This window comes from Heterodontus francisci, chromosome 11, assembly GCF_036365525.1.
Source record: "Heterodontus francisci isolate sHetFra1 chromosome 11, sHetFra1.hap1, whole genome shotgun sequence".
Lineage (NCBI taxonomy): Eukaryota > Metazoa > Chordata > Chondrichthyes > Heterodontiformes > Heterodontidae > Heterodontus > Heterodontus francisci.
This window is the reverse complement of record NC_090381.1, coordinates 21,443,884-21,470,694: the sequence shown is the minus strand read 5'-3', so window position 1 is coordinate 21,470,694 and position 26,811 is coordinate 21,443,884. Positions and strand designations below refer to the sequence as shown.

General features: G+C 44.7%; 1 protein-coding gene across 5 annotated transcripts in view; it reads left to right on the top strand.

The window, feature by feature from the left end:
- LOC137375126 (anoctamin-7-like) overlaps positions 1-26,811 on the top strand; it is a 145,720-nt gene that overhangs the window by 40,068 nt on the left and 78,841 nt on the right. For all 5 annotated transcript variants that reach the window (XR_010975932.1, XR_010975933.1, XM_068041784.1 and 2 more), the window contains exons 3-6: positions 5,218-5,302; positions 6,758-6,939; positions 17,410-17,517; positions 24,208-24,344. Coding sequence is in view for 3 of the 5 variants with exons in the window: in XM_068041784.1 (XP_067897885.1) it covers positions 5,218-5,302; positions 6,758-6,939; positions 17,410-17,517; positions 24,208-24,344 (512 nt within the window). In the remaining 2 variants the exon portion in view is untranslated. The remainder of the gene's footprint in view (positions 1-5,217; positions 5,303-6,757; positions 6,940-17,409; positions 17,518-24,207; positions 24,345-26,811) is intronic.

Genomic DNA, 26,811 nt, shown 5'->3' with positions numbered 1-26,811 from the left:
AATGTTTCAATTTATCCATAGGAACCCTTCAGATGCCAGTCCTTTTAGTTATGTATGTAGGGCCCCCCTCCTATTTATTCAAATTAGGGGCGCGGCATGTGTTGAGAGTTTAGCTCCTCAAAGTTGACCTGTTTTTGACCTTGGACTGGCCACATTCTCTATTTGATTGTAGTCATTAACCTGAATAAACACATCTTTGTGCCTCAACAACTCCAAATCTTTTTATATTATTTTCATCCTCTGCTGAAGGTATGCTTGTACAATGCATGCACTCTGCCTCCCTCTCCTTCCAGTGCCTAGGATATTCTTCACATGTGAGACTTGACAGTGAGTTTAGACAAGCTATTCTAACATCGAGGGCATCACAGCAAAGCTCAATCCTCTTCCAACATCCACACTTTCCACTGTGGGTTACTGGATAACCAGGGGTACTGAGGTCAATGCTTTAACCACTATGATCAGCTAATTTAGCAGAGAGGGACATATTAAGGACATCTAACATGGCTTCAAAAAAAAGGTCTCACAAATTTAATTTTTTTTTGTAGAAGTTATCAAGGTGGTGAATGAGGGAAACCCGGTAAACATTGTCCAGTTAGACCTCCAGAAAGCTTTTGACAAGTTAGCATACAAGAACTTTCTCTACAAAGTCAAAGCCTCGGGTGTGTGTGGTAATATCTTGAGCTAGATTGGCTGCAAGGACATAGGCAAAAAGCAGCTATAGATAGATTTGAATCTGTTTGGAGTCAAGTTACCAGTCGTGTCCCTCAGGGATCAATGTTAGGAGTGTTGCCATTTACTACTTTAATTGAGGATCCAGATGCAGATGTTGGAGGCATGATTTGCAAATGATACTAAGGTCTGTATTAGTGTCAGGACTGTAGACAACGCTTGACTGCTTCAGGCAGGTCTTGGTGAGTTGGGGCAATGGGCCCGTGAGGGAGAAATTGTGTTTAATTTGAATAAGTGCAGTGTTCTGCATATTGTCAGGCCGAATGCTAAAATTCATACATCCTTCAGTGCAGAGCGTTATAGAAGGTGGAGAAAGAAAGAGATCTGGGCATTCTAGTTCATAGATCTCTAAAGGTGAGCAATGCCATGAAGCAATAACTACAGCAAATAGAGTGTTGGGGTGCATTCATAGGACAATTCAGAGAAAACTAGTTTGTCATTGTACAAGACCTTGGTCAGGCTTGTGTCCAGTTTTGACCTCCTCACATGGTCTGGAAAGGGTGCAGAGAAGTGCGACTGGACTAATTCCCAGTTTAAAACATCTTAGTTACCAAGATAGGTTAAAAAAGCTGGGACTTTACACTTTAGAGAATGGTAGACTAAGTGGTGATCCCTCAAATCAGGTTTTTTCCCTGCCACATTACTGAAATGACTCTAATCATAGTCACAAATGACATCCTATATGACTTTAACAGTGTTAAACTATCCCTCGTTGTCCTTCTCAATCTGTCTGCAGCCTTCGACACTGTTGACCATACCATCCTCCTTCAATGACTCTCCTCCATCATCCAGCTGGGTGGGACTGCTCTCGCCTGGTTCCACTCTTATTCATTCAGTTGTAACCAGACAATCATCTGCACTAGTTTTCTTCCCATTCCCACACGGTTACATCTGGAGCCCCACAAAGATCTATCCTTGGCCCCCCTCCTATTTATCATCTGCATGCTGCGTCTCAGCTAGATCATCTGAAACCACGACATCAGGTTCCATATGCACACTGATGACACCCAGCTCTACCTCACCACCACCTTTCTCGACCTCTCCACTGTCTCTGATTTGTCACGCTGCTTGCCTGACACTAGATGATTAGAAATTTCCTCAAACTAAATATCAGGAAGACAGAAGCTGTTGTCTTCTATCCCTGCCACAAACTCTGCTCTGTAGCCACCGACTCTACCCCTCTTCCATCATTGGTCGCTGTACCTTCAATTGCCTAGGCCCTAAATTTCTCTGCCACTCTACCTCGCTTTCCCCCTTTAAGACACTTCTTAAAAGCTTCCTGTTTGGCCAAGCTTTTGGCCATCTGCCCTAAAGTCTCGTTATGCGACTTGGTGTCAAATTTTGGCAACTGAATGGTGGAGTGATGAAAATCGGGAATATGCAAAAGGACAAAATTACAGGAGTGTAGATACCTCTCAGGGTTGTAGGGCTGGAGGAGATTACAGAGGTAGGGATGAGCGAGGCCATTGAGGGTTTTAAAAACAAGGATGCAGATTTTAAAACTGAGTTGTTGCTTAACTAGAAACCAGTGTAGGTCAGCGAGCACAAGGGTGATGGGTGAACGGGACTTGGTGCAAGTAGGAACGCGGGCAGCAGAGTTTTTGATGAGCTCAATTTTATGAAGAATAGGATGTGGAGACCAGCCAGGAGAGCATTGGAATAGTCAAGTCTATAGGTAACAAAGGCATGGATGAGGGTTTCAGCAGCAGATGAACTGAGGTAGTGGCAGAGTTGGGCAATGTTACGGAGGTGGAAATAGGCGGTCTTAGTGATGGTGCGAATATGTGGTTGGAAGCTGATCTCGGGGTTAAATATGACACCAAGGTTGCAAACAGTCTGGTTCAGCCTTGGACAGTTGCCAGGGAGAGGGATGGAGTTGGTGGTGAGGGAATGAAGTTTGAGATGGGGACCAAAGACAATGGCTTCAGTCATCCCAATACTTAGCTGAAGGAAATTTCTGCTCGTCCAGTACTGGATGTCAGACAAGGAGTCGGACCGGTTAGAGACAGGGACTCAAAACTGTGGAAGATATAAGAAAAGTGCCCTGTAAATTTCCTGAAGTAGGTTCTCAAAATGGAGGTTCAGCTTAAAGGGCCCATCTCTACAAAAATTGAGTCAGTGGTTCAACTGAATGCTGAGGAATTAAAACCATCAAGATGTTGTCAGGAAAACCCTATTTGCCAAATGGGGCACCTCAATTTAATCAGTTGGAAACTTACATTAGACTTGTAATGGAAAAATCCTACAAATTAATTTTTTTTTAAAACTAGCAGCCAAGATGGCCACTGCAATTTACATTTGAAATGCCAGGAGATTGGACTGGAGACAAAATGTCTAACAAGACGTCCAGCCAGGAGAATGGCTTTCTCTAGGTGATTAAATTACCTAGAATGGCTTTATTAGCATGGCCATCAAGGCCATTCCCAGCCATTGACTTTGAAGGATCCAACCCCCTCCAAGTGTGGATGGACATCCTTGGGCATGTAGAACCTTGAATTTCATTAGAAGATTCAAGAAAAAACCTCATTCGAAACAAAGGGGAATGATAGAGCCATGTGATTGCTTGCGTATCTCTGAAGAAACTAAAGTTTTGTGACACAGACAGCAGACAGGCAGTAACTGAGGGCACAGCAGCGAAGATAGCAGCTGCTGCCCCTGTGTGTCTCTCTCTCTATGCCCAGAAATTATCAAGAAAAGAACGGGCTGCGACTGGGGAACCCTCCAAGCCTACTGACTGCTACAGCCAGCAACCAGGGGAAGAGAATCAACAACCAATCCTGCCTTCAGGAACTCTGAGCAAAGCAAGCCAACCACAGTGCATTTGGACCAGCGAGGACTTCAAGAATACAGCTTCAGCCGAGGACTACTGGATTTACAGACTTTATTTAATTTCCATTTATTCTGGACTTTATTCAACCACCAAATCTGTTTCCCTCTGTAATCTATTTGTGTGTGTGTGACTCTCCTGTGAATGTGTGCGTGAACGTGTAGCAAATTTTTTAGTACTTGTAAATCAAGTTAGAGTGTTAAGTATAATAAACCCACCTCTTTCTTGTTTAAACTCAAGAAAACCTGCCCGATTGGTTCTTTACAATCACATTAGAGGGAAAAGGTAAAACACTCACTGAGGTGATAAGCATAACCACTGCTTTTAAATAGGAATAAACCCTGTTGCGTTCAAACAAGAGAAGGGGTGAGAGGGGAGCCTGAGACACCCCCTCCTCACCTGGCTGTAACAATGCCTATTTAAGCAAAACATTCTTTTCCAGAGATAAGAAGTCCATCATTAAGGACTGTGTTTAAGGATAATTAATCAGCGCAACATAAATCTGTTATGTCTTATCTGACCCTTTGTTTGAAGGAATGACTGAGGATTTGGGAAATGAAAACGTGGTTCAGCATGGCTGATTGACAGCACATGAATGTAAAGGGGGTTGCCTTTGAATTGAACATATATGTGGTGCTCATCATTTTTCTTACATCTTCCGCTGTGATCCTTCCTGGTCTGACTCTGTCTCTGGGTTTCCCTCTGGTGAGGCCAGGCTCCTTCCCCAAATCCAGCTGACTGACTGCCCACGAATCTCTCTTCCTTTATCCCTCCATGCATTCGCAGGAAATGGAGGCATAGTCGGCTGGGTCTAATTCCACACTGTTTTGGAAATACAGACTTCTTACTTGCACCAACAGGCAGTGGGAGGACACTAATCATCCAGCACTTTCTCTGGACTGTGTAATGTGATTCAGTCTGCTGTAGAGTAATTCCAGTTCTCTGCAATGTGTTATCTGATCCAGAGAAGGCTCAGGGCTGGCACTCTGGAGTTCATTTCCCTCCCTCCCCTGCCTCCTTCCCACCGCCCTTTCCTTCCCCCCACCCCCCCCCCCCCATCATTTTAATGTCCCTCATGGTCCTTTCCACCACACATCTCCTTGAAGAACTTCCCTTAGATCTCTTTTTTTTTTAAAAAAAGGAACTGCTTGCATTTCTGTAGCATGTTTCACAATGTCCCAAAGCAATTTACAGCCAATGCAGCACTTTTGAAGTGTGGTCACTGTTCCCGAGTAATACGGCAGCCAATTTGCACATAGCAAGCTCCCACAAATAGCAATGTGATAATGTCCAGTTTATCTATTGTTGTGATGTTGATTAAAGGATAAATATTGGTCAGGACAGGTGAATAACTCTGCTTTGAAATAGCATCATGGAATCTTTTACATCTATCTGTGAGGGCAGACCAGGCCTCAATTTAATATCTCACCCGAAAGGCAACACCTCCAACAGTGCAGCACCCCCTCAGTACTGCACTGGAGTGCCAGTCTAGATGTTTGTGCTTAAGTCCTGCTTGGGACTTGAACCCACAACCTTCTAACTCAGCAATGTGAGTGCTACCAACTGAGCCACAATTTAAAGTTTAAAAAGCATTCTCCTGTCCTAATTGGGACAGTGCAAGGTTCATAGAGCTGAACTCGCTTTTACATTCCCCTTCTTAGGTCAATAATGAACTCAAAGAAATAGCACCAAGCCCAAAGAAAGAAGAGAAAATGAACTTTTTCAGTGATGGGAAAACCACAGTTGGTGAGTTTTATGTCTCCTACTTTATGTTCATTTATTCACAAATTTGTTTGGGGGAGATTGGTTTTCTGCTGTTTTTATTTTGGATAAGATTGATAATGAAGAAGAAAGCTGTAGAGTGCGGGAAGCTATCACTGGACGAGGCAGATGGGCAGAACAGTGACAAATGGAGTTCAATCCAGAGAAATGTGAGGGAAAGGCTAAAACGAAAAATGAATACATAATAAATGGTAGGATACTGAGAAATCTAGAGGAACAGAAGGGCCTTGGAGTGCATGCCCACAGACCTCTGAAGGGGACTGGACAGGCATATAAGGTGGTCAAGAAGACATACGGGATACTTGCCTTTATTAGCTGAGGCATAGAATATAAGAGCTGGGAGGTTATGCTGGAACTTGTTAGACCACAGCTGGAGTACTGCATGCATTCTGGTCACCACACTATAGGACAGATGTGATTGCACTAGAGAGGTACAGAAGAGATTTATGAGGATGTTGCCTGAACTGGAGAATTTTAGTTTCAAGGAAAGACTAGATAGGCTAGGGTTGTTTTCTTTGGAACAGATGAGGCTGAGGGGAGACCTAATTGAAGTGTATAAAATTATGAGGGGTCTAGATAGAGAAGATAGGAAGGCCCTATTCCACTTGATTGAAGGGCCCATAAGCAGGGGGCATAGATTTTGGGTGAGAGGTAGGAGGTTTAGAGGGGATTTGATGGGAAATGTTTTTATCCAGATGGTGGGTGGTGGAGATCTGGAACTCATTGCCTGAAAGAGTGGTAGTGACAGAAACCCTCATAACATTTAAAAAGTACTTGGATATGCACTTGAAGTGCTGTAACCTACAAGATTACGGACCAAGAACTGGAAAGTGGGATTAGGCTGAATGGACCCTAGTCGGCTGGCATGGACATGATGGACTGAATGGCCTCCTTTTGTGCTGTAAATTTCTATGATTCTATGATATGAAAATGGCAGCGCTGCAGAATGGATTTAAAATTTCACTTGTTGTTGCATGTTAGATGTTATGTGTAGCTCACTCAACACTGCCCCATTGAACACGCCCAGGTAAAGAATAACACCAGGTGCAGAGTAAAGCTCCGTCCGTTATGCTCGAGAATGACTTTTAATTCCAGTCTCAGATAAACACTTCACTTGCCTGGCAATTATATTTCCCAAACCATCCACCCTTGTGAGGTTAATGAGATTAACAAGCTACTGTCAAATTCTGGGCAGTTTAATGTGCTGGAGCTATAATTGATTCAGACTGTCCCAATCATTTCAGTCAGTCAGAGAGATGTCCTTTACCACTTGTCTGGGGTAGGTTCATATTTCAGTCCCAACTAATTACATTAAAATTTAATTTGTGTGTTCTGCTATAAGGATCTAGAGATTGGCCCATATCTGCCTCAGAGAATGGAAACATTAAAAGACTTTTGTGCTGTTGTACATTTATTCAGATTTTGTTCTTGTGTGGGAAGAGGAGCTACCACAGGAATGTGAGAAATCACCAGCTAAAAGTACGGACAGTGCCAGTGAAATGGGCCAGGAGTTGAAACCAACAAAAGACATGGAGCAGAACACAAGAAGGAGAAATAAATTTCTAAAGAACCTCAAGAAACGTGGCTTAGTCATGGAAATGGTAGGTCGGGGAGCGGGGTGTGGGAGAGGGTAGGTCGGTGGGGGAGGTGTAGGAGAGGGTAGGTCGGGGAGTGTAGGAGAGGATAGGTCGGGGAGTGTAGGAGTGGATAGGTCGGGGTGGGGGTTGTGGGAGAGGGTAGGTCGGGGTGGGGGTGTGGGAGAGGGGAGGTCGGGGGGGGGGAGGTGTAGGAGAGGGTAGGTCGGGGAGTGTAGGAGAGGATAGGTCGGGGGGGGTTGTGGGAGAGGGTAGGTCGGGGGCTGTAGGCGAGGGTAGGTCGGGGGGGTGTAGGAGAGGATAGGTCAGGGGGCTGTAAGAGAGGGTAGGTCGGGGGGGGGGTGGTTGTGGGAGAGGGTAGGTCGGGGTGGGGGTGTGGGAGAGGGTAGGTCAGGGGGGGAGGTGTAGGAGAGGGTAGGTCGGGGAGTGTAGGAGAGGATAGGTCAGGGGGGGGTTGTGGGAGAGGGTAGGTCGGGGGCTGTAGGCGAGGGTAGGTCGGGGGGGTATAGGAGAGGGTAGATCTGGGGTGTGTGGGAGAAGGTAGGTCGGGGGGGGGGTTTCCCATTTATAACAATATCCTGCTTAAATACACTCTCTGTTTACCCAACAAAATTCCCTTTGCTTGGGCAGTTCAAATGTATAATTGAAGGCATTAAGACGTCTTGATGCTTTAACAGTTACACTTTTCAAATGATTTGTTTTCTTCAAAGCAGGTATTTATGAGCTGGGAGGTGGGACTATGTAACAGTGAGCTAAAGAATGATGCAGGTAGTTCTCAGACACAGCCTCACCTCCTGTCTATAACAAAGAGCGATGTTATACAAACTTTCACCATTTCACCTGGTCCAGGGGCACTGTACATTATGGCACAAGGGGCATAGATCATTAGTGTATAAAACAATGAAAACAATGGAGATTTTATATTCAAAGCCACATTGTTTTACTGGGGGCAGTGGTTATTGTTATTAAAGTAGTGGACAGGAGAATGTCTATGAATATTATTTATATGAACTTCCATAAGTCATTTGACAAAGTCCCTCATAAGAGACTGTTATCTAAGTTGAAGCTCATGGAATTGAAGGCAAATTATTGACCTGGTTAGGAAATTGGCTGAGTGGAAGGAGACAGAGAGTAGGGATAATGAGCAGGTAAATAATTAGTAGAATGTGCCTAGTGATGTCCCACAAGCATCTGTGTTGGGGCCTCAACTATTCACCATATTTATTAACAACGTAGATGATGGGATAGAAAACCACACATCCAAATTTGCCAATGACACAAAGATAGGCAGCATTGTAAGCAGTGTAGATTGAAGCATAAAATTACAGAGATATCGATAGATGAAGTGAATGGGTTAAACTGTGGCAAATGGATTTCAACACTGGCAAGTGTGAGGTCACTTTGGACCTTTGAACCTAAAGAGGATAGAACAGGGACTTTCCAAATGGTAACAAGCTAGAAACAGTGGAGGTCCATAAATAGACTTGGGGAGTCCAGGTATATAGATCACACTGCCTGATTTACTTCAATGAGAAAGACAATCGGGCAAAGAGGAAACCAGGTTGTTTCGCTATTGCTTGTTTTGCGATGCTGTCCTCTGCAGTTCTGACAATGCAGCACTCCCTCAGTACTGCATTAACACGACTTCCTGTTTTATATCACAGGGGTTATTAGATTGGGGTACAATTAGCAGGGCTATGGGGCAACAGCAGAGTGGTGGGACTGATTGGATAGCTCTTTCAAAGAGCCAGCACAGGGACGACGGGCTGAATAACCTCCTTCTGTGCTATAATATTCTATGAATTATTTGGTGTGTAAACGACTTAATTCCTCTGTTAAAATAACAGAGAAAGGAATTTAATACAAATATTTCCAAACAGATCTCTGCACCATGTAATTTCACCAAGAGTCACAGGCATGTTTATTCAGTGACATCAGGCACTATTGTACTATTACAAAGAGTACGGGTTATTGCTGAGCTACACAGGACATTGTAATATTGGGAGGATGTGTAGGGCACAGTGCATCATTACATTACCTGTACATGGTTCCTGGAGGGGCTTGGTAAAGGAGATGGCTGCCAGAGTGTGTTTGGTGCAGTTCTCTTGGAACTTATTGCTGTTAATTCAGTAATGTGTATGCCTCTCTCTCCCTAAGCAAATCACCAGCTCTAGGGAAATATTCTCTACGTGTTTCTGAACATCTTGCCTATTTGCATTCTTTATGCAACTAAGGAACAATAGCTGATTGAGACCTTTCGAAAGGTCAAATTACTGTTCCCAGCAGGAGTTTTGTAAAAGCAAAATTTTGCTTCTTGGAACAGCACCACCCAGTGTTGTGTGATATTATATCAAATTTGTTAAGGGCGGCGCAGTGGTTAGCACCGCAGCCTCACAGCTCCAGCGACCTGGGTTCAGTTCTGGGTACAGCCTGTGTGGAGTTTGCAAGTTCTCCCTGTGACTGTGTGGGTTTCTGCCAGGTGCTCCGGTTTCCTTCCACCTCCAAAAGACTTGCAGGTTGATAGGTAGATTGGCCATTGTAAATTGCCCCGAGTGTAGGTAGGTGGTAGGAGAATGGTGGGGATGTGGTAGAGAATATGGGATTAATGTAGGATTAGTATAAATGGATGGTTGTTGGTCGGCACAGACTCGGTGGGCCGAAGGGCCTGTTTCAGTGCTGTATCTCTAAATAAATATAAATAAAGTTGAGACGTGACAAACTTGATGCAGAGAGTTTCAATATCTTTATTTTTTCTTCAGCATGCAAAGCCATTTACAAGCAGAGCAGGGTTAACAGATAGAGTACAACAAATGTAAGCATACTTTCGAACATTGTACTAACTTGCAGAGGACATAATCATAGAATCAGAGAACGGTTACAGCCATTCGGCCCATCACATCCATGCCAGTGCTCTGTAAGAGTTAATCAGCTAGTCCCACTCTCTCACCTTTTCCCCGTAGCCCTGCAAATATTTGCTCCTCAGATAATTATCTAATTCCCTTTGAAAAGCCACGATTGCATCTGCACACTCTCAGGCAGTGCATTCCAGATCCTAACCACTCTCTGCGTAAAAATGTCTTTCTTCATGACACCTCTACTTATTTTGCCAATCACATTAACTCGGTGTCCTCTGGCTCTTGACTCTTCCACCAATGGAAACAGTTTCTCCCTATCTGCTCCGTCCAGACCCCTCATGATTTTGAACACCTCTATCAAATCTTCCCTCAACCTTAGCTTCACTGAAGAGAACAGACCCAACGTCCTCGTAACTGAAGTCCCTCATCCCTAGAACCATTCTCTTTTCTGCACCCTCTCTAATGCCTTCATGTTTGCCCATAATGGGCAGAATCTTACTGCCTTTAAAAATATTCTTCCATCAGGGACAAATGTGAGTCTCGTGGCCCCCCACCCCATCCCGACCCCGGATCTTCCCGGAGGAGGCCAATTAAGACTGCCGGCTCCAGGAGCCCCATCCAATTAAGGACAGAGGGCGGCTCCTAAGGCTGCAGGCCCAATCAGAGGGCTACAAGATTGGAAGGAGGGCAGCCCCACCGGGAGAGCCCTTGGAAGCGTTCATAAGATTCAAGACTGATAAGGGCTGAAGCTGGCAAGCCCCTCACAGTGGATGGGAAACCCCTCCAGAGGAATCGTTTGGGCCCCGGGTGCAGCCTTTCTTGCCCATGGCCCCCATCACTGGGGCTTGAAGCCTCTGGCTCCGATGGCTACCTGGCCTGCCGCCGGGAGGCCGCCTCCGCAGAGTTGCCAGACTCAATGGTAGTCTGTGCTGATGCCGGGACCTCCCGTTCCCCTTAATAGGCTCTTAATTGGCTACATGCTGCTGCCAGACAGGTAGCCACTTCCGTTGTTTAGACACCTCCAGCAAGATTGCCCGGAGATAGGAATGCATCTGCTGACTAGTCCGATGCCCTGATCTGCAAGTTTGTTCCCAGTCCCACCTTCAAACCCACTTCTGCAGATTCCAGACAATGTCTCCTTTCATACCCTACTTCTTCCTTTAACAGGCTTGAATTTACAATCTTTTCCTTGATTGGCTCTGTTTACCTGACCTCACATGGTACTTCCCCTTCAGTAATTTTCCATCATTCCCAGACTGATTTAAAGCCCATGTTATCCTGCACACAGCCTAGCTGATTTTTTAAACAGTTACAGTCAAGGGCCTTCTTTTGGCAGATTTTCCAGGCACAGTCACAATGCCTTATTCAATACACTACTGTTCAATATGGACACATATTATCTTGCAGTCTGATTTCTATTCTATATGCTAAGCTCATCTGTAACTTCCCAATTACCTTTCTGCCTTTTCTTTTACCCCATACTCTGAAAGAATTACATAGAATTTACAGCACAGAAACAGGCCATTTGGCCCAACAGGTCTATGCTGGTGTTTCTGCATTACTTGCTTTGGTTGTGTCAGCATCACAGACTAACATCCTTATTCTGCAAACGGGGGAGGGTGAAGAGGCAGGTCCCCAAGTCTACCGCAGCTAGAACAGGAATTGAACCTGCACTGTCAGCATTATTCTGAACCACATGCAAGAGTTAACCGGCCTCCTCCCACCCTGCTTCATCTCACCCAATCAGCATATCCTTCTAGGGTGTGTTTGTGTGTTCTGGTCAGGCAAGAAACTATTGGATACCATTCTTTACCTTTGGGAGACAGATCTTGTGAGCAGAATGTTGCATCTAACTGACAACCAATTGTTTATTGTCCTCTTTTTATTTATGTTTGTGCTGTGTGAGGTGAGGAGTATCTGAGTGTCACAAGTGTCAAGTGGCTTTATAGCCACTTCAGGCGCTGCTTCACAAACCACTGACCACCTCCAGGCGCGTATCCATTGTCTCTCGAGATAAGGAGGCCCAAAAGAACAAGTGTCAAGTACTCTGAATTTAGTTACAGCTGGTTACGTGCTGTAAAGCTTCCTGTACATCAAGCATCCCAAATTCAAGGTTAACTCATTTACATTGGCCTGTGAGTATTCCAGGTGTAGCATAGGTTAAATACAGAATAAAACCCGTTCTACTCTTGTCATAGTAACAAACCTGAACTCGCCCACAGAACGATATTCCAACTGAGCATTTCCAGCATTTTCTGTTTCTGCTTCACATTAAAATCTTGAACACTAGCTGCAGCAAACTGGTTTGACCTGGATTGCACGTCAGCAACGCGAACTTCAACTGTCACATGTTAGTATATCCTGGGCTCAGTATTGAAATTCCAGAGTTAACCGTTTTTAAATCATTTTTTAATTTCTGATTTCAGCCCCTTTTCTCCTATCCCCTGCTGAAGGGAATAACTTCTAGGTCCAGTGTCATGAGCAGTTGGGCCCTGGCTGCCTTCTGATAGCTAACCCAAATGTCCATTCTTCATATAGACAGTGAGACAGAGCTTGCATTTATATAGCAGCTCTCACAAACTCGGGATGACCTGAAACGCTCACAATCAACAAAATATTTATTTTTTCAATATAGCCACTCTTACAATATGCAGAGAAATGGAACAGCTGATTCCTCACAACAAGGTTCCACAAACATTCAATGAGATGACTGACCAGTTAATTAATGATGAGTGTTGCCCCAGACACTGTGGGGAAATTGTCTGCTCTTCCTTTCCAACAACCACCTGAACAGGCAGGTAGAGCCTTAGATTAACATTTCATCTGAAAGTTGCCACTTCTCTCAGTACGGGTCAGCCTGGGTTATGTGCTCAGGTCTTGGATGGGGACTTGGACCTACAACCTCAATTCGACTGATTACTAGGCCTGATGATGACTGGGCCTGAATTGTATCTCCAGACATCCCTGGGAAACTCTTGATAATAGAAATTGGAAAATTTTTTAAAAGTGCAAAATCCTTATGCAGAAGTCCAGAACGTGTGCAATCGGTGGATATTAAATCAGATCCAGGTTATTCATCAGGTAGCAATTCAGTAGAAAAGAAGCTCCCGGGGTCCATACCTGGTCTTTGCTGTCATGAAAACAGAAAATGCTAGAATCACTCAGCAGGTCAGGCCGCATCCATGGAGAGAGAAACAGAGTTAATATTTCAGGTTGATAACCTTTCCTCAGAACCGCAACTGTGCTGTGTTAAGCTGATCTCACCCATTGCAGTAGTCTTATAACTGGCATTGACCAGGCTGAATATAAAATGTACACAGGAGGTCTAGGAAAGGGAATAAGGGTATTCAGACTTTCAAAAACATTTGGCAAGTACCACATAATAGGCTTGTTAGCAAAATTACAGCCAATGGATTTAAGGGACAGTGGCAGCATTGATACAAAATTGACTAAGGGACAGAAAGCAGAGAGTGGTGCTGAATGTTGTTTTCCAGACTGGAAGGAGGTATACAGTGGTGTTCCACAGGGGTTGATATTAGGTCCACTGCTTTTTTTGATATATGTTAATGACTTGGTCTAGAGTATGTAGGGCATAATTTCAAAGTTTGCAGATGCCACAAAACTTGGAAATATTGTAAATAATGAGGAATATAGTAGCAGCCTTCAGGGGGACATAGATGAGCTGGTAAAATAGGCAGACACGTGGCAGATGAAATTGGACACAGAGAAGTGTGAAGTGATTCATTTTGGTAGGAAGAACGAGGAGAGGCAATATTAAATAAAGAGTACAATTCTAAAGGCAGTGCAGGAGTAGAGGGACCTGTGGGTACATGAGCACAAATCATTGAAGGTGGCGGGGCACATTGAGAAAGTGGTTAATAAAGCATACGGGATCCTGGGCTTTATAAATAGACGTATAGAGTACAAGCAACAAAGTTACGATGAACCTGTATAAAACACTAGTTCGGCCTCAACTGGAGTATTGTGTCCCATTCTGGGCACCACACTTTAGGAAGGATGTGAAGGCATGAGAGAGGATGCAGAAAAGATTCTTGAGAATGGTTCCAGGGATGAGGAACTTCAGTTACGTGGATATATTGGAGAAGCTAGGGTTGTTCTCCTCGAAGAGAAAATTAAGAGGAGGTTTGATAGAAGTGCTCAAAAATCATGAGGGGTCTGGACAGTGTAGATAGGGAGTAGCTGTTCCCATTGGCTGAAGGATCCAGGACCACAGGACACCGATTTAAGGTGATTGGCAAAAGAAACAACAGCGACATGGGAAAAAACTTTTTTACGCAACTAGTGGTTTGGATCTAGAATGTACTGACTGAGAGTGTGGTGGAGGCAGATTCAATCGAGGCCTTCAAAAGGGAATTGGATAATTATCTAAGAGAAAAAATTTGCAGGGCTATGAGGAAAAAGAGGGTGAGTGGGACTAGGTGAGTTGCACTTGCAGAGAGCCAGCAGACTCAGCAGGCTGAATGGGCACCTTCTGTGCTGTAACCATTCTATGATTCAATTCTATAAAGTGGGTGCAGGAGCAGAAAGACTGGAGGGTGTTTGTACACAAATCTTTGAAGGTGACAGGACAAGTGAGAAGTTAAAAAACCATATGGGATCCTTGGCATTATAAATAGAGGAATAGAGTACAAAGACAAGGAAGTTATGCTAACCTTTATAAAACATGGGTTAGGTCTCAACTGGAGTACTGCGTTCGATTCTGGGCACTGCACTTGAGGAAGGATGTGAAGGCCTTGGAGAAGGTGCCGAAGAGATTTATTAAAATGGTACCAGGGATGAGGGACTTCAGTTATGTGGAGAGACTGGAGAAGCTGGGATTGTTCTCTTTGCTACAAAGCGTAAGAAAAGGAATGAAACCGGATGGACCACCCGGCATCGACTGAGGCACCGGAAACGACAATGGCAAACCCAGCCCTGTCCACCCTGAAAAGTCCTCCTTACTAACATCTGGGGGCTAGTGCCAAAATTGGGTGCACTGTCCCATCATCTCCTTCGACAGCACCTTCCAAACCTGTGACCTCTACCACCTAGAAGGACAAGGGCAGTAGATGCATGGGAACAGCACCATCTGCAAATTCCCCTCCAAGTCACACACCATCCTGACTTGGAACTATATCACCGTTCCTTCACTGTCACTGGGTCAAAATCCTGGGACTCCCGTTCTAACAGCACTGTGGGTATACCTACTGCAGCGGTTTAAGAAGGCATTTCACCATCACCTTCTCAAGGGCAATTAGGGATGGATGTAGAGGAGACCGCATTGTGAGCATCAAATACAGTATACTAAATTAAAAGAAGTACAAGTGAATTGGCTGCTTCATCTGGAAGGAGTATTTAGGGCCTTGGATGGTGAGGAGAGAGAAGGTAAAAGGGCAGTTGTTACACTTCCTGCGATTGCATGGGAAGGTGCCGTGGGAAGGAGACAAGGTGTTGGGGGTGAAGGAGGAGTGGACCAGGGTGTCATGGATGCCTATAATCCATGGATTCGAAACATGATTTCCATTTATCTCTTTCACCTTACTTAGTATCGGTGCCGTTTCCTGCTCCCGCTCTGACTGGAAGATGTCATCAACTTTGCTTCCAATTTCCACCCTTCTCTCACCTTCACATGGTCCATCTCAGACACTTCCCTTCCCTTCCTCGACTTCTCTGTCTCCAGTTCTAGGGATAGGTTGTCTACTAATATTCATTATAAGCTCACTGACTCCCACAGCTACCTCGACTACACTTCGTCACACCCTGCCTCCATTCCATTCTCCCAGTTTCTCCAACTCCGATGCATCTGCTCTGATGATGCACCCTTCCACATAAGCACTTCTGATATGTCTTCCTTTTTCCTCAATCGAGGATTCCCCCCCCCCGCACTGTGGTTGACAGGGCCCTCAACCGTGTCCCACCCATTTCCCGCACTTCTGCTCTCACCCCTTCCCCTCCCTCCCAGAACCGTGACAGGGTTCCCCTTGTCCTCACTTTCCATCCCACCAGCCTCCACATCCAGATCATCCTCCGCCATTTCCGCCACCTCCAGCGTGATGCCACTACCAAACGCATCTTCCCCTCTCCTCCCCCGTCAGCATTCCAAAGGGATCGTTCCCTCCGTGACACCCTGGTCCACTCCTCCATTACCCCCAACATCTCGTTCCCTTCCCACGGCACCTTCCCATGCAATTGCAGGAGGTGTAATATCTGCCCTTTTACCTCCTCTCTCCTCACCATCCAAGTCCCCAAACACTCCTTTCAGGCGAAGCAGTGATTTACTTGTACTTCTTTCAATTTAGTATTCGCTGCTCACAATGTGGTCTCCTCTACATTGGATGACCACTTTGTGGAACACCTCCACTCAGTCCACAAGCATGGTCCCGAGCTTCCGGTTGCTTGCCCCTGCTCTCAGTCCACATATCTGCCCTCGGCCTGCTGCAGTGTTCCAGTGAAGCTCAATACAAGCTCGAGGAGCAGGACCTGATCTTCCAATTAGGCACTCTACAGCCTTCTTGACTCAACCTTGAGTTCAACAATGTCGGACCATGACTGCCATTTTGATTTTTTTACCATGTGCCTGTCTTAAACTTGTTTTTCATGTTTTTGCTTTCGAACAAAACTGTTCATGATTCTTCCATTTACACTCTCTCTGGACAAATGCTTTGGCTTTTACTACAACTATTACCACTCCCTGTTCCTTTTATTCCATGACATCTTTAATCATTTAATGTCTCCTGCCCTCTGCTCTACCACAGACCTTCCCTTTTGTTCTTCTTCCCCCACCTCCCCCTTTCATTTGCTCAAAGCCAATTACATTTCTAACCTTTGCCAATTCTGATGAAAGGTCAACGACCTGAAAGGTTAACTCTGTTTCTCTCTCCACTGATGCTGTCAGACCTGCTGAATATTTCCAGCACTTTTTGATTTTTATCTTAAACAGGGAAGAGGCTAAATATCTTTAGAAAGAAAAGATTAAAAGAATATGGGGAAAGAGGTAAGAGAATGGGACTAAATGGAGGCTCCTTCAAAGAGCTGGTGCAGATGCAGTAGGTTGAATGGCCTATGAGCAATATTGCACTATTTGTGCAATAGTGTAAAACCGGTTATAGTGAGCCAGTATTGAATTCACTGGAAATAAAATGGGGAGAGTTGGAAAATGGGCCACAGACTCACTATCAGCCATTTTACACTAATGCACAAAGCCAAGATCTACCCCTATGATTCTATAGTAGAATGTGCTCTGGTCTGAGCCAGGAGGGGGCAAATCCCTAGTTACTTACAACAACAACTTGTGTTATGCAAACATCTTTAACATAACAAAACATCCTTCACAGGAGTGTTATCAAACAAAATTTGACACTGAGCCACATAAGGAGATATTAGGGAAGATGACCAAAATCTTGGTCAAAGAGGTAGATTTTAAGGAGCATCTTAAAGGAGGAGGGAGAGGCAGAGAGGTGGAGAAGGACAGGGAGGGATTTCCAGAGTTTAGGGCCGCCGAAGTGGAGCAATTAAAATTGGGGATGTGCAAGAGGGCAGAATTGGAGAAACACAGAAACCTAGGAGGGTTGTGGGGCTGGGGGAGTTTACCTGGTCATTGCTTGACTAAATCTCTCCACAGCATGAGACACAGAATGAGAAGCACAAGATCCATTACATCTTGCTGAATGCTCCGTGGAAGGTGCTGTGCTATTATGCAGAAGACCTGAAGCTGCGTGCTCCGCTGCAGGTAGGTGAATCATTCAGGGCCTGTGGAAAGGCTTGATGTTTATTACTGGGTGACTTTTAAAATACTTTCAATCCTTGTTGTTGTCTTTGTTTCCTGAAGCCAAAGAGTCATAGAGTTATACAGCACAGAAACAGGTCCTTCGGCCCATCATGTCCATGCCAGCCACCAAGCACCTATCTATTCTAATCCCATTTTCCAGCACTTGGTCCGTAGCCTTGTATGCTAAGGCGTTTCAAGTTCTCATCTAGATACTTCTTAAATGTTGTGAGGGTTCTTGCCTCTACCACCTCTTCAGGCAGTGCGTCCCAGATTCCAATCACCCACTGGGTGAAAACATTTTTCCTCAAATCCCCTCTAAACCTCCTGCCCCTTACCTTAAATTTATGCCCCCTGGTTATTGACCTGTCCACTAAGGGAAAAAGTTTCTTCCTATCTATCTTATCAGTGCCCCTCAAAATTTTGTATACCTCAATCAGGTCCTCCCTCAGCCTTCTCTGCTCGAAGAAAAACAACCCTAGCCTATCCAGTCTCTCTTCATAGCTGAAATGCTCCAGCCCAGGCAACATCCTGGTGAATCTCCTCTGCACCCTCTCCAGTGCAATCACATCCTTCCTATAATGTGGTGCCCAGAACTGTACACCGTACTCCAGCTGTGGCCGAACTACTGTTTTATACAGTTCCATCATAACCTTCCTGCTCTTATATTGTATGCCTCGGCTAATAAAGGCAAGTATCCCATATGCCTGCCTAACCACCTTATATACCTGTGCTGCTGCCTTCAGTGATCTATGAACAAGTATACCAAGGTCCCTCTGACCGTCAAATAAAAGCAAAATACTGCAGATGCTGGAAATCTGAAACAAAAACAAGAAATGCTGGAAATACTCAGCAGGTCTGGCAGCACCTGTGGAGCGAGAAGCAGAGTTAACGTTTCAGGTCAGTGACCCTTCTTCCAAGCCATTGACACTGAGGCTAATTGTGGTGCTTCATCACTGCCTTGGTTGAGAGCAGCTTAGTTAGCACAGACCAGGGTTTGCACATGAGGCCTTCCCAGTCTGTGTGGATCAGTACACACCAACCAGTGCAGTTAACCACCATGGAATCATAGAATGGTTACAGTATAGAAGGAGGCCATTCAGTCCATCGTGTCTCTGCTAGCTGTTTACAAGAGCAGCTGACCTAGTCCCACTCCCCTGCCTTTTCCTCGTAGGCCTGTAAATTTTTTCTCCAGATAATTTATCCAATTCGCTTTTAAAGGCTTCGATTGAATCTGCCTCCACCACACTCTCAGGCAGTGCATTTCAGATCCTAACCACTCGACGCGTAAAAAATGTTTCCTCATGTTGCCTTTGATTCTTTTGCCAGTCACCTTAAATTGGCATCCTCTGGTTCGCAATACTTCCACCAATGGCAACAGTTTCTCTCCATCTACTCTGTCCAGACCCCTCATGATTTTGAACATCTCTATCAAATCTCTTAATCTTCTCTTCTCCAAGGAGAACAGCCCCAGCGTCTCCAACCTATCCATGTAAATGAAGTTCCTCATCCCTGGAACCATTCTCGTGAATCTTTACTTTTTAAAAATTCATTCATGGGATGTGGGCGTCGTTGGCCAGGCCAGCATTTATTGCCCATCCCTAATTGCCCTTGAGAAGGTGGTGGTGAGCTGCCTTCTTGAACTGCTACAGTCCATGTGAGGTAGGTACACCCACAGTGCTGTTAGGAAGGGAGTTCCAGGATTTTGACCCAGCGACAGTGAAGGAACGGCGATATAGTTCCAAGTCAGGATGGTGTGTGGCTTGGAGGGGAACTTGCAGGTGGTGGTGTTCCCATGCATTTGCTGCCCTTGTCCTTCTAGGTGGTAGAGGTCACAGGTTTGGAAGGTTTCTGCACCCTCTTTCATGCCTTCACATCCTTCTGAAAGTGTGGTGCCCAGAACGGAACACGATATTCCAGTTTAGGCCGAACCAGTGTAACGTCCCTGTTTTTGTACTCTCTGCCTCTATTTATAAAGCCCAGGATCCCATATGCTTTATTAGCCACTCTCTCAACCTGCCCTGCTGCCTTCAATGACTTATGCACCTATACCCCCAGGTCCCTCTGCTCCTGCACCCCCTTTACAATTGTATCTTTTATTTTATATTGCCTCTCCTCATTTTTCCTCCCATAATGAATCACTTCACACTTTTCTGCATTAAATTTCATCTGCCACTTGTCCACCCATTTCACAAGCCTGTTTATGAGCTCTTGAAGTTTATCACTATCTTCCCCACAGTTCACAATACTTCCAGGTTTTGTGGCATCCACAGATTTTGAAATTCTGCCCTGTACCCTCAAGTCTAGGATATTAATATATATCAGGAAAAGCAGGGGTCCTAACACTGACCCCTATGGAACCCCACTATATACCTTCTTCCAGTCCGGAAAACAACCGTTCACAACTACTTTGTTTCCTGTCGCTCAGCCATTTTCGTATCCATGCTGCTACTGTCACTATCGCTATTGATTAACGGAATCTGTAATTGTGTGCACTGCTAGGTCCCTGCCAGGTTAGGGTGAATTATGGATGGTTCTTAACTGTTGACTGTATTAGCTTCACCTCAGAACCTGACTGACCAAAAACTGTAAGTTTATATCCCCTCTTGCTGAGCTGAATTACAAAGGCGTGCCCATAGGTGAAAGGCCTAATAAACTGTCCATGTGGAGTGAAAAGTTCCCTTGTTATCAGGTTATTTTTACATGTAGTGTATAGCTCAAAAACAGGCCATTTGGCCCATCTAGTCTGTGCAGGGATTTATACTCCACACGAGTCACATGATGCACACATATCTGACTGAAATGCAAAATCAGTGAAAAAAAAAGTTCCATTGTAGTAAAACTGTCCAAGTTATAAATAATGTTATTAAATTCACCCTGGTGTTCTGGTAGCATTGCCAACTCTGGAATTACATAGAATTTTACAACACAGAGACCATTCGGCCCAACCAGTCTGTGCTGGTGTTTATGTTCCACACAAACCTCCTCCCACCTTACTTCATCTCACCCTATCCCCATTTCTGGAGGCTTCATCACATGACATCTCACCTCTAACTGCCCCACCCAGTCAAACAGCCTTTTATCATCTGCAACATTTTCTTTTAACTAATAAATGGAAGTGTGGAAAGAAAATGAAAAAGAATACACGATTGTTTTTAATGGCCCTATGGTGTTTCTGCTGGAGTTGCTTGCAGTTGTGTCCAGGAGATTAACTTCATTTCCCTGGAAAATCCAGGTCAATCCTGGAGGGTTGTCAACCCTATATACCAGGAAAAGAAAGTTCCCAAAACCCTCTTCCAGGGCAGGAATCCTTAAACTGATCCTAGATCAGGACTGTTTCTTGTGTTGGCAGATAACACCAAAATGGACTTGTTTCTGTACTGTGATTTCAATGCAATATACTCTAATCCCATTGAAGCAGGAGACCAGCTCCCTCAGTGTGCACCCAGACCCTCCAGGCCCAAGTGTTCACAGACTGTCCCTCAGATGTTGCTATGACACGGCCCTTCCCTCCCAAGTGGTGCCAGGCCCCAGTAGGGTTCCAACACAAGCTGGATGTATTCCTGGAGGTTTTGTCACATGACCTCTGGCCTCCATCAGCTCCGTCCCGTGCTCCTGCCATTGGTCACCCGACACTTCCATCCTCATGGTGCACCGCCTTCTCAGCCAATGGAAAATGAATAGATTCCTCATTATTTGATTGGATGATTCTTCAGTGTCAGTCAAACTGCCTTTTATCCTATGTATGGTAGTTTTATAACTAATAAACAAAGGTGTTCAAATAAAATTTACAAGAAAGACAATTTTGCCTCTGATTTTTCCCCAGGTGTTGCTTGTAGCAGTGCCCGGGAAATTTGTCTTTAATTCCTGGGACTCCAGGGCAATCCCGGAGGGTTGGCAACCCTTAGCAGTACTTTAGGCCCAGAAAGAGATCACAATCATAGGAACAGAAGGCGGCTATTCAGCCCCATGAGTCTGTTCTGTCATTCAACTAAATCATGGCTGATCTTAACTTCATCTATTATCGTCAGTTCTGTCACCTTTAATACCCTTGCCTAACAAAAATCTGTCAATCTCATTTTGATATTTTCAATTGACGCCCACCCCCCCCCCCCCCCCCCCACCCCTGCCCCAGCCAGAACAGCTTTTTTTTTATTCGTTCATGGGATGTGGGCATCATTGGCCAGGCCAGCATTTAATGCCCATCCCTAATTGCCCTTGAGAAAGTGGTGGTGAGCTGCCTTCTTGAACCGCTGCAGTCCTTGAGTGTAGGTACACCCACAGAGCTGTTAGGAAGGGAGTTCCAGGATTTTGACCCAGTGACATTGAAGGAACACCAATATAGTTCCAAGTCAGGATGGTGTGTGACTTGGAGGGGAACTTGCAGGTAGTGTTGTTCCCACGCATCTGCTGCCCTTGTCCTTCTAGTTGGTAGAGGTTGCGGGTTTGGAAGGTGCTGTCTAAGGAGCCTTGGTGCATTGCTGCAGTGTTTCTTGTAGATGGTACACACTGCTGCCACTGTGCATTGGTGGTGGAGGGAGTGAATGTTGAAGGTGGTGGATGGGGTGCCAGTCAAACAGACTGCTTTGTCCTGGATAGTGTCAAGTTTCTTGAGTATTGTTGGAGCTGCACCTATCCAGGCAAGTGGAGAGTATTCCATAACACTCCTGACTTGTGCCTTGTAGATGGTGGACAGGCACTGGGGAGACAGGGGGCAAGTTACCCGCCACAGAATTCCCAGCCTCTGACCTGCTCTTGTAGCCATAGCATTTATGTGGCTGCTCCAGTTCAGTTTCTGGTCAATAGTAACCCCCAGGATGTTGATAGTGGGGGATTCAGCGATGGTAATGTCATTAAACATCATGGGGAAATGGTTAGATTCTCTCTTGTTTGAAATGGTCATTGCCTGGCACTTATTTGGTGTGAATGCTACTTGCCACTTATCAGCCCAAGCCTGGATATTGTCCAGGTCTTGCTGTATCTGGACATGGGCTGCTTCAGTATCTGAAGGGTCACAAATGGTGCTGAACATTGTGCAATCATCAGCGAACATCCCCACTTCTGACCTCATAATGGAGGGAAGGTCATTGATGAAGCAGCTGAAGATGGTTGGGCCTAGGACACTACCCTGAGGAACTCCTGCAGTGATGTCCTGGAGCTCAGATGATTGACCTCCAACAACCACAACCATCTTCCTTTGCGCTAGGTATGACTCCAGCCAGCGGAGAGTTTCCCCTTTATTCCCATTGACTCCAGTTTTGCTAAGGCTCTTTGATGCCATACTCGGTTAAATGGTGAGAGAGTTCGAGATTTCCACCACGCTTTGTGTGAAGAAGTGGTTTTCGGCATCACCTAATTCTGGACTCTCCCACCAGAGGAAATAATTTCTCCCTATCTACCCAATGAAATCCTCTAATCATTTTAAATTTAATCACCCCTTAATCTGTGCTACTCAAGAGAATGCAAGCATCATCTATAAAACCTGATAATTTAACCCTGTAAGCCCGGTATCGTTCTGGTGTATCTGTGTTGCACCCACTCAAAGGTCATTATATCCTTCCTGAATTGCCCAGAACTGAACACTGTGCTCGAAATGCAGTCTAACCAGAAATTTATACAACTGCAGCATAACTTTTGCCCCTTTGTATTCCAGCCCTCAACATCAAGCCAACATTCCATTAGTCTTTTAAATTATTTTTTGTACTAACTTGAAGTGGATCCCTAAATCTCTGCTGATCCACTGTTCTGAGCCTCTCACCATTTAAAAAATACTCTGATTTATCTTTCTTAGGTCCAAAGTGAATGAACTCACTTTTCACTCACTGAACTCCATCTGTCACAGTTTTATCCACTCACTTAATCTATTAGTGTCTCTTTGCAACTTCCTGCACTATTTACTGAGCCAACTAACTTGGCATCATCAGTAAACATGGATATGTGGCTCTGTATTCCTTCATCTAACTCATTTGATAAGTATAGTGAAAAGCTGAGACCCCAGTACAGATCCCTGGGGGAGACCACTAGTCACTTCCTGTCAGTTGGAGAACGTAGCCATTATCCCTGCTCTGTCTCCACCAGTCAGAACATATCAAGCAGACTCTGGGAGAGGTCATCAGGCCCACATTAGTCCGCAGTCCTCCACACCTGATAAAAGGAAGCAGGTCCATAATGTGCTTCAGCCAAAGAGGCTCCAGCCGTCACCTTGGGTCCCATAGTGATAAGAGAGGAGAGAGAAGAAAGTAGAGACTAAGAAAAGGAGTCAGAGAAAGGATGAGAAAAAGGGTCAAATGCAGAGAAATACAGGCACAAGAATAACAGTGTGACAGGTAGTGAGCAGTGTGCAGGTTTCTGAGAGAGAGAGTAGAGTGGGTTAGAAAGGCAGAGGGAGACAGAGAAGAAATTAGAGCATGGGAAGGTGTGTGGTTTTCTATCAGATAAAAGGGGCACAGTGTTCCTGAACAGAAGGTTTTGAATTAATTATTACAGTCATGAAGAATGAAATTCATTGGGATTAATGATGTTTCATGATTGTTATCACAATTCTAAAAATACGAGCTACAATGTGTTTTATGTATGTTGGTTGAAGCGATGGTTTAGGGTGTAAGTTTCTGACCAGGCTATAGTTTTGTTAACTCTCACTATTGTTTCTTTCAGGCATCAGTAAACTGTAGCTCCAATTGGTCACAGGACTTACTCTCAAAGTTGGGAATCTATAGTATCATGTATGAAGACATCCCAAACATGCCCCCAGAATATTTCACCTGCCCGTTCAGACTCTCCAAATTAGAAAGGTTGGTATGAAATGGGATTCCATGATAATGTTGGGCCACCTTGTAAAAGATGGACAGAAAGACTTGCATTTATATAGTGCCTTTCACAACCTCAGCACATCCCAAAGTGCTTTTCAGCCAATGAAGTACTTTTGAATTGTAGTCACTGCTGCAATGTAGGAAATGCAGCAGCCAATTTGTGCACAGCAAGCTCCCACAAACAGTAATGTAATAATGAGCAGATAATCTATTTTTTGTGATGTTGATAGAAGGATAAATATTGGCCAGGACACCGATTAGAACTCCCCTGTTTTCCTTCAAAATAGTGCCATGGGTTCCTTTGCACCCACCTGAGGGGACAGACAGAGCCTTGGTTTAACATCTCACCCCAAAGACAGCACCTTTGACAGTGCAGCACCCCCTCCATACGCAGTGGAGTGTCAGCCTAGATTTTGTGCTCGAGTCTCTGGTGTGCACCCATTGCTACCAGGCTCAGATAGCACGTGCAAGTATGATGACATGGTGATAACGGAGACCTGGCTCAAAGAAGGACAGGACTGGGTACTAAATATTCCTGGATGCTAGGTGTTCAGGAAAGATAGGAAAGGGGGAGGGGTGGCAGTTTGATTAAAGAAGCATTGCAGTGCTGGAGAGAGAGGATGTCCCAGAAGGGTCAAGGACAGAATCTACTTGGCTAGAACTGAGGAACAAAAAAAGGTTTAGGTTGGCTCTGGAAAAGGACAAGGAATAAACAGGGTAAGAATAATGAACTGGGGGGAAGCCAACTTCAATGGGGTATGAATGAGTCTGACCCAGATACATTGCAATCAAAGGTTGGTAGGCAAAGTTGTAACTGAACAATGGGCTGCCTTTAAAGAGGAGATAGTTCCGGCACAGTCAAGGCATATTCCCATCAAGGGGAAAGGTAGGGCAAACAAATCCACAGCTCCCTGGATGATGAAACAGATAGAGATTAAGATGAAGAAGAAAAAGTGTGCTTATGACAGGTGTCAGGTGAATAATACAACTGAGAACCAGGCTGAATTTAGAAGGTTCAGAGGGGAAGTGAAAAAGCAAATAAGAGAAGCAAAGAAAGAGTATGAAAAGAGATTGGCAGCTAAAATAAAAAGGAATCCAAAATTTTTATGTAGGCATATAAATAGTAAAAGGGTGGTGAGGAGTGGGCTGATTAGGGACCCAAAAGGGGATTTACCCATGGAGGCAGGGGGCATGGCTGAGGTATTAAACACATACTTTGCATCTGTCTTTCCCAAGGAAGAAGATGCTGATAGGTCATGGATAGGTTGGCTGCACTTAAAGTTAATAAGGCACCAGGATCAGATGAGGTGTATCCAAGGATACTGAGGGAAGTGAGGGTGGAAATTGGGGAGGCACTGACTATAATTTTCCAGTCGTTCTTAGATTCAAGGATAGTGCCGGAGAGCTGGAGAATTGCAAAAAAAGGGTGTAAAGATAATTCCAACAACTACAGGCCAGTCCATTTAACCTTGGTGGTGGGGAGCTTCTAGAAACGATAATTTGGGACAGAATTACTAGTCACTTGGGCAAATGTGGATTAATTAGGGAATGCCAGCATGGATTTGTGAAGGCAAATCGTGTTTAACCAACTTGCTGGAGTTTTTGAGGAGGTAACAGAGAATGTTGATGAGGATAATGCTGTTGATGTGGTGTACATGGACTTCCAAGAAGCATTTGATGAAGGGCCTCACAACAGGCTTGTGAGCAAAGTTATAGCTCGTGGAGTAAAAGGGACAGTAGCAACATGGATACGAAATTGTCTGAGCGACAGGAAACAGAGAGTAGAGGATAATGCATGTTTTTCGGACTGGAGGAAGGTTTATAGTGGTGTTCCCCAAGGGTCAGTGTTAGGACCCTTGCTATTTCTGATATATATTAATGACCTTGACCTTGGTGTATAGGGCACAATTTCAAAATATGCAGATGATACGAAACTTGGAAACATTGTGAACTGTGAGGAAGATAGTGTAGAACTCCAAAAGGACATAGACTGGTTGTTGGAATGGGTGGACAAGTGGCAGATAAAACTTAATACAGAGAAGTGTGAAGTGATTCATTTTGGTAGGAAGCATACAGAGAGACAATATAAAATAAAAGATACAATTGTAAAGGGAATGCAGAGCAGAAGGGCCTGGGTGTACATGTTCATAAATCATTGAAGGTGGTTGGACAGGTTGAGAGAGCAGTTTATAGAACATACAGCATCCTAGGCCTCATTAATAGGTGCATAGAGTACAAAAGCAAGGAAGTTATGCTAAGCTTGTGTAGAACACTGATTTGGTCTCAACTGGAGTACTGTGTCCAGTTCTGGTGCCACACTTTAGGAAAGATGTGAAGGAATTGGAGAGAGTGCAGAAGAGATTCACGAGAATGGTTCCAGAGATGAGCAACTTTAGTTACGTGGATAGATTGGAGAGGTTGGGACTGTTTTTCTTGAAGGGAAGGTTGA